Source organism: Ambystoma mexicanum, chromosome 7q (genome assembly GCF_040938575.1).
Source record: "Ambystoma mexicanum isolate Mex_15411 chromosome 7q, UKY_AmexF1_1, whole genome shotgun sequence".
NCBI lineage: Eukaryota > Metazoa > Chordata > Amphibia > Caudata > Ambystomatidae > Ambystoma > Ambystoma mexicanum.
Window position 1 is genome coordinate 478,836,528 of NC_090941.1, and position 13,399 is coordinate 478,849,926.

The following is a 13,399-nucleotide window of genomic DNA, read 5'->3' on the forward strand; positions in this document are numbered from 1 at the left end:
CCACCTCTCATATTGTGGGCCCCCAGGAGATTTCCATGCCATTGCAATCACCCTCTTTGCTAGTATGCACACCATGCCCATTAGTTTCACAATATGTTTATGCTTACTCAACCTGGGGTATGTGCTCAGAAGGCACTCTTTTGGAGTTCAATCATATCTGTTCACCCCTGCTTTACGACAGGTTCTTTCTACTTTTGCCCAGAACGCCTGCACTCTACGATACCCCCAAAACATGTGTATCAGTTTGGCTTCTTCATTACTACACATGGAAATGTTGATCGTGCTTGTTTGTTAAAGCCTGCCACTCTTAGGGGGGTCATATAAGTCCTATACAGTACATTTAGCTGTATTAGTCTGAATCTGGTATTCCTAGACACCGCCTCCGGATATGTCAGCACCCTTTCCCATTCTTTTTCAGTGATCGTGACTGCTAGGTCTCTCGCCCATTTTTCTTTTAATGTGGCACTGCAGGGATTGGGCCTATCTGATAACTGACCATACAATCTAGACACAGGTCTCCAGCCATCATTCAGACTATAAATCTCTTTCAACAGAGGATTAATTGTCGGTTCCTCTGGCCAGCTATCCCATTTCTCTCTGGCTGTGTGTTTGATCATTTGGTACCATAGGAATTGCCCCTTCACTAGCCCCTCCTGTGTTTGCAATGATTCAAAGTCCCTAAAGACTCCCTCCTTGCACATGTCTCCCCAGGTCTATAAACCCGCCCTTTCCCAGTGTCTCATTATGGGGAGTTCAGCTGGCACCTTGCAAACGTCCACCAACATCGGGATATCCGATGTGTTGGGGTGTTGCAGGCAGAGCGCCTATTTGGTCCTGTTCCACACTTGCTTACCCAGTCGCACTATCATGGGAGTATCCTTTGAGCCCATTGGGGAGTCCCAAAATACTTCCTTTAGGTGTAGTGGAGCGATTAATCCTTGCAGGAGGCCAGTTTCAGCTGTGGTCTCGTCAGATAGCCACCTGGTAATGTGGCTAAGCTGTGCCGCTAGATAGTACATCTCTAAATCAGGAAGTTGTATCCCTCCTTCCCTGTGCGGCAATGTCAGTATTGCCAAGGACAGTTTATGGCGGGCCGCACCCCATCGGAACTTCCTGAGCAGAGCTTCCAGTTTTTTAAAGAACTCTGACTTTATGTAGTAGTATATGTTCTGGAAATAGTACAGGAATCTTGGAAGGATAATTATCTTAGTGATTGCCGCCCTGCCCATCATCGATAGAGGTAGCTTGGCCCAGAACTTAACGGTATTGCGTAGACCCTTTATTACAGCCACCGTATTGCACTCATGTGTAAGCTCTGGGGTGTGTTTGATTTTGACCCACAGGTATCTTAACTCATGTGATTGCCACTTGATTCCCACTTTCGGCAAGTCCAGTGCATTTGCTTCCCTTAGTTTCGCCAATGGAAATACGCAGGACTTTTGTTTACTAAACCGTATTCCCGATGTTCTTGCGTAGTTATCCAGTATCTCTAGTAATACCGGGGCATTGATGTGTGGGTCTCTTAAATATAAGAGGACATCGTCAGCATAAAGTGATATTATGTTGTACTTGCCCCTGACCCATATCCCTGTGTCATAATGTTGCTTCCTAAGGTATATTGCCAGTGGCTCAAGACCCAGGATATATAGCATGGGTGATAACCGGCAGCCTTGCCTAGTACCTCTCTGTATTGCCCATGCTTTCAACACCGTTCTGACAGTTTTAACTCTAGCCATTGGGGCATTGTATAGCACTTTGAGCCATCACACAAAACCCTCTCCAAACCCAAATTTCCTCCGAACTTCCACTAGCCATTCCCAATATATCGAGTCAAATGCTTTGATAGCATCTAGTGATAGTATCGCCAGGGGGACCTCGCTCTCCTGTAACTGCGCCATGATGTGTTGGAGCCGGCGCAAGTTGGCCGTTGTGTTGCGGCCTGGGACAAAATCTTTTTGATCATCGTGTACCAGGCTCCCTACCACCCTGGCCAGTCTCTTGGCCAGTAAGGTGGTCAATATTTTGCTGTCGTAATTCAGCATGGCCAGCGGGCGGTACGAGTCACAGCCTGTTGGAGATTTGTTTGGCTTCAGTATCGGAACTATCAATGTTTTGTTCATGCTGTCTGGCAGTTTCCCTGTCTCATACGCCTCCTTGAAAACCTCATGTAATAGTGGGGTCAAGATAGGCTCGTAGGCTTTATAGAACTCTGGGGGGAGTCCATCGCTTCCTGGGGTCATACAAGTAGATAAGGGTCTGATTGCATCTGTCACGTCCTCAGAGGTAATCTTCTCATCTAGTGCTTCACGTTGCATTTTGCTTAATTTGGGGAGACCTATCTCTTCTAGTGTGTCCCATATGTCTGATCCCGCTACCGGGGCGTCATGGGCATATAATTTGGAGTAGAAAGCAGCACACGTGTCATTAATCGATACTTGTGTCTTGTGTACCGCCCCTCCCTCGTCTTTCATCTCAGTAGGTAGGTGTCTCGGGTGTTCTCTCTTGCATATCCAAGCTAATAGTCTACTCAGCTTGTCTGCTTCCTTATGTGCTCTGGCAGTGTATGTTGTGTAATCAAACTTGGATAACCTCCCCCATGCCTCTTGGAATTTGTTTCTAGCCTCTATCAGTTTGGCCTCATCTTCTCTGGTTCCCTGGGTATTGGTTTCCAGCTCTTGTTTTTCCCCCTCCCGACTCTCCAATTGCTTGCTAAGCATTTTTCTGATACCTCCTGCGCTCGCTATTGTTTCCCCTCGTGTTAACCTTCAGCGTTTCCTAAAGTGTGCTCCAATGCGCCACGCTGCCATGGTTAATGCGCGCAACCTCTTCGGGCTTGTCCCTGAGCCCTGCCCTGAAGTCCTGATCTGTGAGGGCCCCAGTAGGCATTCGCAACATCATTATGGGAGGTCTAGGGCCTCTGATTGTCCAGTACATCAGCAATGGTGAGTGGTCTGATATCGACCTGCCCAGGTATTACACAGATTGTATTTGTGAAAATAGGTCCCTGTCTGTGAGAAGATAGTCTATCCTAGTGTATAGACTGTGGGGAGAGGAGTAGTACGAGTAGCATCTATCAGTAGGGTGGAGTTACCGCCATACATCTACTAGGTCTAAATGGTCTATCGTTGTGTTCAGTGCCTGGGGGGTTACATGTGGTTGGTGTTGCGTTGGATTAGATCTGTCCAGGACCACATCTCTTGTGCAGTTGAGGTACCCCCCCACATGAAAAAAAACATCCCGTTGGGGTGTTATTTTGGTGCACAATATTTTGAGGTGTGCAGGTATGCCATGATTGGGGAAGTAGGAGTTCACTATGCAGATCTTGATTCGCTCAATAACTCTCCATATTATCAGGTATCTACCCTCTTTGTCTATCTCTGTGCTCATCAGTTGAAAAGGCACCTCCGGGCTCACCCACGTGAACACCCCTCTAGCGTATTTAGAGTAGGAAGCACCATGACCTTGACCCCCCCCCAAAAGTCCTTCAGTTTAGCCGTGGCTTCTGCCGTGAGGTGTGTTTCTTGTAGTAGGGCTATCGAGACTTTTTTCCTTTGTAAGAAGGATTTGATCCTATTCCTCTTCAAGTATGTGCCTAACTCCCTTACATTCCATGTCAGTACCTTAAGTTGTTTCGTCATGATTCTGCTTGTCTGCTACTCCAGCCAATTTCCAGTTCCCCCCGCCTTGTGTCAATCCATCCCCTCTCGTGGTCCCCCAAACCAGTTTGCGCCCCTTCCTGGCCTTTGTGTCATCAGTACTCATAGCTCCCATTTTACCTTGATTTAGTGGCTCGGAGACAGTCCAACATTCAAAACAAGTAACATAAACCAAACTGTTACGCCCAGTTGCTGCATTTCTCCTGCAGCGCTCAGGCGCCCTTGCGCTGTCAATTCCCATCCTGGGTTTCAAGCGCAAATGTTCTCGTGCTGGCAACAGGCCTGCACTAGTTGTTTCGTAGGTTAGGACTGTGTGCTCAGTTGGGGAGACCGAGCATGGCCCCCAGCCATTCCTTTGTAATGTAATGCTCAGGTGGCCTTTCACTATCAAAAAGCTGTTCCTTCATTAGTGGCCAAACGTGTTTATGTCTTTTCGCACCTGCTTCGTTAACCACATCGGGATCCATCCGGTGACCACTTCTGCCCCATCTGCCAGGTTGTTGTACTCCATCCACATGGTGGCAGCTGCCGGTGTTTCTAGAAATACTGCTCACCCCTTGTATATCATCTTCAGTCTGGACGGATAGAGTAGCATGTATTTCAGGTTCAGTTGCCTGAGCCTGGCCTTGATCGGTACAAAGGAGTTTCTCGCTCTCTGTATGGCTGGTTTGTAGTCGGGATAGATGGTTATTTTGTAGTTGTCACGCTCTATAACTCCTCCCTCCCTGGAGTATTTAAGGATGGTTTCCCTGTCTTGAAAGTTAAGGATCTTTGAGATCATTGGTTGGGAATATGAACCCGGCGGAGGTTGCTTTTGGAGGGATCTATGGGCTCTTTCTACCGCAAAGCCTTGCGACAGTTTGCCCGCACCCACTTCCTGTTGTAATAATGTTTCCACATATCCGGTCGTGTTGGGTCCCTCGATTCCTTCGGGTACCACCAGAATTCTAATGTTGCAGCGTCATGCGCGCCCTTCTGCTTCCTCAGATCTTGCTTCCTGCATAGCAACTTGTTTTTCTAGCTCACTGACTCTGAGTTTCAGGTCTGTGGTACTCTCTGTTGTCTCATGGAGTGTTGTCTCAGCATTGGTGACCCTCTCTGATAAGTTACGTGCATCTTGGCACACTAACTGCACGTCGGACTTGACTTCAAGTACTTGTCCATCTCTGCTGTCCCCTTCTGGCTTCCTCTGGGTTTCAGTTTCAATTGTCTCGGTGTGCGTTGTGGTGTGGGGTTTAGTGTCGTTAAAGGAGTCCATTATTGTTGCTTTTGTTTTATTTTTGGCCGGTGACATTTTAGATTTGGGCATCTCGAGGTGCACAAGCTTGTTGGTTGACATGGCTGTGGGTTGCCTCACACAGCTTTCCTACGGCATGGGAGATATCCGTGTTGTGCTCCAGCTGTTCGCTTGGTGTGTTTTTATCAGTGCCCCGGTCTCTCGTGCTGTGTATGGCATGATTACAGGCCACTCAGACTGCCCTGTCAGTTGTCAGCATGTTCGCCCTTGTGTTGGCATCTCTTGGGGACTGGGTAGGGCTAATATGTTGTGTCCGCCGCTGTGTATTCGACCTCACTGCTGCGTAGGTCAGCAGGTGGTTTCCAATGCTAGCAGTGGCTCACAGGTCAGCGTTGCAGCCTTTCCGGTTCACGACAGTTCTTTCAGCCAGGACTCTCGGCTTGCGGTTTGCACAGTACTCAGCGCCCCATCCGGTGACATCAGTAGGTATGTTTTATGTTGTATTTGTTGGACTTTCAGTGGTGTGCTGGTCTTTTGGCTTGCTGCCCTATTTCTGTTAGGGCCCGTTGATTTGCTGCACGCTCTGTCTCCTCCACCCTGGTCTCCTTTGGGCCAGTCGTGGGAGTGCAATGACATAACTTATGTTAAGCTGCCCGGTGTCAGCCTTTTATATTTATAAAGTTTTCCTCTAGCCCACAGGGTGTCTAAAGTTCAGGACTGGTGCCAACTCACTGGGCTCACCTGCTGGTATTCGTTTGCAGTCTGGTCCCTAGGCAGCCTCCATCTCCTGCCATGCCGGCCGAGGCAACTTCACCCGGTTCAGTGCCTTATCTTGCTTGCAGTACGCTCCCTGCGGTAGCCGCGATTCGTGTCCACTGCTGTGCTGGATTATTCCTCTGCAGGCTTGCGGCTCACCTCAATCCTGGTCCCCTCCTCCCTAAGCACCTCCCGATGCACTTTGTAATCCTCCACCGTGTTGGCCCCGTTGTGGCGCCAGCCATACGTTGTGAGTTGGAAGTCGGGGCTTCTGCTCCGCCCAGATCGCCAACTCCGTATGTTGTCCAGCTGATGGTGATATCTCCTGTAGTTCCTCGGGGCATGCAGAGCGCTCCGTCTTGTCCGGTCCACACAGCGGTACAGGGGGGTCACACCCGCTCCTCGGCGCCCCGGCTCCAACTCCTCTGCAGTTTCCAGCACCCCGAGCACAGGTCACGCCGCAAGCTGCGCACTGTCTCAGGCGTCCGGTGCCGGGAGCAGTCGCGCTGGTATGGGGACGCATCTTGTTCCTTGTCTGGCGATGTCCTCTTCGTTGCCTGTTCTGCTCAGTTTGCCTCCATTTAGGGTTTGTTGAAACGCTCACTCTGCATGTCGGAGGCAGTGATTCACCCTTCCCCTTTAATGTCGCAGGCTCAAGGGTGCGCCCGCCATTTTGTGGTGCCCAAGGGGGGATCTGTTCTGGAGGTCAATCTCGACTTCTCCGGGTCTGATTGCACCCGGATTTGTTGCAGTTGTAGCTGGCTGCGCTTTGCCCACCGTTGGGTGTCCTTATTTTGCTTTTTGTGTCGTTTGGCCGCCTTCACAGGATCGAGTTTCAGGATCTTGGCTGGAGCTCAGTGCCGCTGACTCTTCACTCCATGAGCACCAGGCCACACCCCCCTATGAAAGTAGTGTATAATGCTCTCTTTACTTACTGGTAATCTTTATTACTCCTAGTCCAACACTTCTTAGGCACAGAACTTACATATTGAAGGGGACCTGCCTTCCGAAAGCACCCTTTCCTAAATATTTATTGTAGCCCTACCCCCTCATTGCCCAGGTATAAAACACCTGACCTGTCCGATAATCCTCCTGTCTATATTAAAAGAACTGGGATGATCTTGACAATGGGGGTGGGGGGAAAAGGGGTGGGTGTTGGTACTGGTACGCAAAAATGTTGGGACTAGGAGTAATGAAGATTACTGGTAAAATAACCGGTAAGTTATCAGAACATTAGCTCCATGTACCTCTTCCTCATCACAGCACTTACTTATTGAAGTCTCACAAAGATCCAAGACCAAACCAGCACATATTTATTTATTTATTTATTTATTTATTTATTTATTTATTTATGTATTGTTCTCTTGTTAGGCGCTTATACAGGAAGTAATTACTGTTTCAAAGCGCCCACAGGGCAAGAGGGAGGGGACAGGCGATGACAGACAATGAATAACATAACACATATTAAATACAGTGGGGTGAAGGGGAAAGGACGAACTTTCTATGCCTTCAGAATATGCAAGTGCAGAAGGGAGGGAGAATGGGATAGGTGCTGGGGTGCTCATGGGTGAGCAACAGGTAAGTGCAATGAAGGTAAGTGTGAGCCTCCACGGTGGAGGGTGAGTTGAGGCAAATGCTGAGGATAAACAGAAGCTGGGGCGATTCGGTGTGGGAGAACAGGGCCTCGAGGATGCATAAGGAATGATCTTCCCCTACGCAGTGGGAATATTGACCAACCCAGGCAGAATCACAGGCACCCAACCCCAAGGAAAACAAGCATTGGCAATGCCAACAGTTTGGAATTTTGTGTTGGCATGGAAAAGGCACTTGCGAGGCACTGCCATAGTGGTATCAAATGGACATCGGTGGCAGCATGAGAAAAATTGTGACAATACCTGGGCATCTACTAGCAGTGCCTGGCAAATGCCTAATACCTATAAACAAGCAACAACTGTTGGTTTTGCCGATGCTTGTTTTCCACAGGACTTCAGTGAAGGACACCATGCTGCTTATAAATCGAGCGGCTGAAGGCAGACCTGGTTAAGACATTTTTATTACACCAGCAGCCAGTTTACAGCTCCAATTAGGTAATTAACTAATAGAAGACTGCTTTGAGAAAACACTGAAGGCACTTTGGATGCAAAGTTTGATGGTAAGGCTTGAATAAAGCAAGCTCAAAGAGTTCCCAGGAGGAGGTGTTTTGGGTGGGGCGGGGCAGGAACTGGGTGGGAATGACCATAGGGAATAACATGTCCATGGGCAGTCAATGGGTAGGCAACTAACCAAACAACACCTACAAGCTTTGTGTGCGTCCTCATATGCCATTCCTCCCGATCTATATTCTGATGCAGTAGTTTCAGCGGATAGGTGGCTCTACCACTTAATGCAACACAAACAAGTCCCAGTTTCACTGCGCCAATTTTTGCAAAATAAAAATCGGGAGTGCAAGTGATTTGTGTGAAAGAACAGCCTTTAAAGTACAAGGTTTTGTACAAGCAACAGCCTAACACATGTTTCGAGCCTTCCACGGCTCTTCATCTGAGGCTTAATAGGGATAGAGCCTGGAATTTAAGCTGAAGGGACAATGCCCAAAAAGTACTCTGAAGGCTTCGCAATTGCGGTTAAAGCTGGTCGGCTGTTTAGACAGACTGAAAAAATCAATGCGCAAACAAATCAGCAGTTCTAGACCCACACAATCCAGCAGAGGAGCTGGCCTCCCCAGGGTGCACTGTCCGCAGGGACAGACAGGAAAACTGGGGCATTATGGGATAGCTCGGGTGCTTTACACCCGGGGCTGCGTGCGGTGGGGCTATAAAGACAAATATTTCAGACCGAGTTCTGTCGGAAAGCGGATCACCTTGAATTTAAAAAAAGTACAGTGGCGAGGGCGAGGGGCCTGGAGGCACTGGAATGTTGCCACTTCCTGTGCAGTCATGCACTGGCAGGGGGCAATAATGGCTTGCATACGCCATTTGTCCCATCATTCCAATGTTTCTCCTTTGTCTCTCCTAGTTTTAAACAGAGCGTTCCACCCGCTTTAGATAAATGTTCTAATGGCAGTAGTGCCTCCGTCCGCGGGCCATTATCACGCAATAACATCCCTACACCCTCGTTAACTACCCCCGCAAATAAAGTGGTTCCAAATTCGCCAGACACATTTCATAGATGGAACACAACATAATGACACATACGTTAGGTGTGTGACAAAACACCTGCACAAATGTTTAATTGTAGCCTGGCAGGAAAATCAGGCTAGGTTTGCCTGCTATGACACAGGGTGGGTAGCTCGAGCCCGCCCTTCGCTTCCAGAGCCATGGCTCGTGCGCTGCCTATCATTTATCTCCGGTTTATGGGTGTAATGTAATAATTAACTGGAGTGCCAGAGTTCCCAGCAACCTGTTGCTTTAAGCTGACATCACACGCACACCTGGCTTAAAAGCGGCACGTCCAAGCATCAGCCGCCAAGTCCACGGTCGCTAAGGCAAAGGCGAGGACGGCGTGTTGCGGTGCGCATCCTTTCAGCACAGGGGGTATTGTGTAACGGCTCTTACAGGACCGGAGATTACCAAAGAGCCCGTTTTGGGTGAGTCGGGCTGCTTGAAACTGGGCCAGCCGGTGGGGGTGGATGTCTTGGGAAGAAGCGGGGCATGAGGGGTGAGCCAAACTCGGGATTTTTCCCAGACTCGTGCTGCTTCTAAGCGTTTTCAAATTCCATTCAAGAAAACCGTGGCTCAAAGTGATGAGGGGTCGGGACTTGCACGAGATCACACAAAGCGGCAGCCAGCATCCCGAGCGCCTTCTTTAACGACCAGATCAAACCTTTCAGCTGCAATCTCCGAGGAAGCGCACAAAGCCTTTATTTTTCGTGTACACACGTGCTTACGTATTGCTGACGTGTTTCGGTAGTTACAGTTTTACATTGCGCCGTTTTAAGCATCGTGTGGTGCAGTGCTATGATAATACTGAAGAACCATTCTTTGTGAGCTGTGCTTTAAAAGAGTACGCCTGTCCTGGACCCGATACTGCTAACATCCCGCGGATAGGAGGATGGTGCGTGTGTCCTGCGTGTCTTCAGCCGGCCTCTCCCTCCACCCACAGTAGGCGAGCCACCTCCAGCTGGAATGCGCAGGAACCTCCAGCGTCCGGCTATGAAAATAAACAGGGTGGCCGGGTCTGGCGCCGTCTATTAGGCGCAGTACACGAGGGGCCGCCGGCGAGGCCCACAGCTGGAGCTGGCAGCAGTCAGTGCTATCAGCCCGAAGCCCGGGCACATGGGCCTCGTGCGTCAATGTGACAAGTGTGGCTGCCGATAGGGAAAACATCAACATTTTACACAAGTCCCTGAGGCCACGCTACTACCGAATTAAATTGTATGTACGACAAAAGGGCAGAATATTTTTCTTTGAACTTAATTTTTTTAAGCTGCCTGTCTTCACCAGCCTTCACTTTATTGGAGTGTTAATATAGCGCCAAGCACGCCACAAACGGCGGCGTTGATGAGCTTGCCAAGAAGGCGGGAGAGAGAACTGAGGATTGGTTGTGTAAAGGAAGCCGCCACCCCCCTGTCCCCCAGGACCCAATCCCCAACTATAACCCATAGTTCCACAGTTTTGTGTACATCGCGCTCCGGTGTTACCTTTTAAGCTATTGGACATTTGGAGTTATTTATGTAGAATGTGATCACTCTTGATTGGCACATGTAGAAGGCCAGCACATATGGGAAGTACCGATGTCATTTGAGGAGCAAACCTTACACCCAGGGACCCAGAGGGATGACACAGTACCCCACGGCCACGGGTTATAGGCGTCTCTGGGCCCGTAGATGCGGTATTGGTTTGCAAAGGCAGAGACACGTGCAGGATTTCATGTGTGAAACCCCTTTCGTGATAGAACATAAAACGTGCACTTGTGAGGTGTTTCGCTATGGAAGACACAGTATATTAAGTATGAAACATATAGGCTGCAATGTTAACAGTGGAGATTCACTGTAGCAGTGTGGAGTGACTCCTTTATGTTGCAGCTGATGGAGTGTATGACTGGGACTTGGCAAAGTGTCATGGCACGTGAGTGTAATGTCCTATGTTTATGCCCATGCTGGTAGTGCTTTCACTGTTTGGTAAGGTCGTAGCCGACCCGTATTAGTAGGTGGGGTTGCCACCTAAAATCGCCAGTGTGCGCGCAATGAATCAAGACGGTGCAACTACGCAGGACAACCGCCTGTGCTTTATTGTGTGCCTTTGCTTTATTACCGTCATCCGCTACGCGCGGATCCCACAATGGCGACGAGGATCATCATGCTGAACCCTGCGGTGACATATCTGTACCATCCACAGCCGCATGGAGACCTCCTCCCAGGGCCGGTGCGCCACCTGTGTGCATGGCACCACCGCTGCTGCTGCTGCTCGCCCCGCTCTGCTTCCAGCCCAGGGTTGGGGGCTCAGGTATGATGCCAGGGCCCGGGAGAACTCCTGCATTGCATTGCATCGGAGAGCCTGCAACAGTCCTTGGAAAGGGCGGGCGCTGCATGTGCACGCGGGTGAAACAGCCCCACAATAAGTGTGCTGAGCCCCGTGCACCTACTCCTGCTCCAGCTGTTCATATAACACGTGGAGTGCTCCTCAACTGACACATTTCAAGGCATCATTGATTCACTGAACAATTACTTTGCTCCCCTAAAAAACGCAGACTATGAATGTCACATATTTCACACATCCACACAAGATAAAGGTGAAACGATGGACAGCTTCGTCATGAGTTTACGCGAAAGAGCAAAATACTGCGACTTTGACCCCTACTCTACAGATGGGGCCCTGAAATCCCAAGCGATTGCAGGATGTGAGTCAAATGTGCCTGTGTGATTGTGTGTGCGTGTGTGTATCTCTCCAAGGTGACAATAGGCTCTTCTCTCCAAGGTGACAATAGGCTCTTCGTCGTCATGGAAAAATGGAACTTTCTTTTAAAAAGGCAATTTGTGGAGGCATATAATTTTGTCATCCGTGGACGACAGGGCAAAAAAAGTTTACAAAAATTCAGGATAGAGCATTTTTTAAGTAAGGTTCTTGAAGTTCTGCTGGGGCGGGAGGAGGGTTGGTGGGAGCAAAGCGGTATGATGGGGGTTGGACAAAGTTTGGCCTCTTCAAAAAAAAAAAAAAAAAAAAACACACACACACACACACACACTCTCTCTCTCTCTCTCTCTCTCCCCCACCCCCCCTAACGTTGGCTTTTCCAACATTTGCAGGCTTTAATTGCAGGCTTTCACTTTCTATGGGAAGTAACCTTAAGATTAAAATAAAAAAAACATTTCTCTGTGGCATGTGTGACTTCGCCTACCTTGGCTCTATCGTCCAAATGATATGAGCCTTCAGAAACCGAACCCACTTCCCTGTCACCAGACATGGATGCAAAATATCAAATTAAAATACGAATAAAAACTAAAAGTACAATATTGAAAATGTTTTCTTCTGATTCTCCGTTTTCCGTGTGTGTTCTTGTTCAATACTGCATACACTGTATATAACCTCTTCTGTGCTTTTATTTCACGTAGAAGATCCTGGCGAGATACGGATCTGCACACGCGCCCTCCCCCACCCTATTCCGGGAGAGTGCTGACTCGAGTGCTTGCAGAACCGTTGCACGCTTCACACTGACTCGCCAGGCCTGCGGGGAGGAGCCGGCCACACAGTGATGCACGATTAGGATGGGCTGCTACACACAGACCGGCCTGCAGCGGTGGAAGAGGGACATGGTATTGGGCCCACCGGACATTCAGAGGATGGCCAGGCCAGGGGGTCCGTTACTCACCTCTATGGGTCACCAAATGGTTGCCTTGACAACGCTAAAGCATTTGCAGCAGAAGAAAGGCGTGGGTAGCGAGTGCGCCAGTGCTCACGCGATGGCCCAGGATGGAGGACATGCACCTGCTATGGCACAGGATGGAGGCAACATATGTGATATGGCTCAAGATGGCGGACATGAGTCTCATATGACGTGTAATTGGGGCACTCGGACCGACGGTGAAAGTAACGGTTCGGTGCTGGGATGTCCCCCAAGCAAGGCACCCGCCCAGAGCCCGCATGGCCAGCCTCAGCTCCCGGAGCCCGCTCAGACTCAACGTCTGAAGAGTTTAACCGACAGGGGTCCGGCGCAGCTGCCCCCGCGAAGGGGCTCGGGCCCAGGGACCCGCACCCTGGCAGAAAGGGCCACTGACAACAGGCTCTCCAGAGTCACAGACTTGACGTCTCAGCTTTTGTCGGTGGAACAGAACCTGCTATGCCCTCTCGCGGAGAACCTGCCTTTCAGCATTCACCTAAAGGTCAGTGCCCTCTATTGAAATCATAAATGGGGCTGGAGGGAGAGGAAAACCAGGAAAGGGTGGAGTGGGGGGGGGGGGGGGGAATGGAACAACGGGTCCTGGGTAGTGGCCTGTCAAATAAAGGTCAAGAGACCAAACTGGGTTAAGTAAATACATAGTTTACAGAGTTGGCCAAAAAATGAGGACTCTATGCAAGTCCCGAAGCACATAGTTCTTTGAATCGCAAAGACATCCCGGGCACTCCTGTGGGGACGCGCCCTCCAAAAGAAAAGTTCCGGAATATAACATTGTCACGTTCTACAGATGTATTACTCTTATGGAATGCTAGTTGGCATAAAACAACTTTCCTGTTGTCACAGGAAATCTTTTCACTAAAGTTCACAAAGAACATACATGTACACACATTCAATACCGTTAGACAATCGCGTTTTCTGA

The 13,399-nt window shown here is 49.4% G+C and overlaps 1 protein-coding gene across 1 annotated transcript in view; it reads left to right on the forward strand.

Moving 5' to 3' along the window:
* Window positions 1–9,120: 9,120 nt before the first annotated feature.
* DLEU7 (deleted in lymphocytic leukemia 7) overlaps window positions 9,121–13,399 on the forward strand; it is a 42,057-nt gene continuing 37,778 nt past the window's right edge. The window contains exons 1-2 of the mRNA XM_069640142.1: window positions 9,121–9,232; window positions 12,197–12,964. Coding sequence (XP_069496243.1) covers window positions 12,350–12,964 — 615 coding nt within the window. The 5' untranslated portion in view covers window positions 9,121–9,232; window positions 12,197–12,349. The remainder of the gene's footprint in view (window positions 9,233–12,196; window positions 12,965–13,399) is intronic.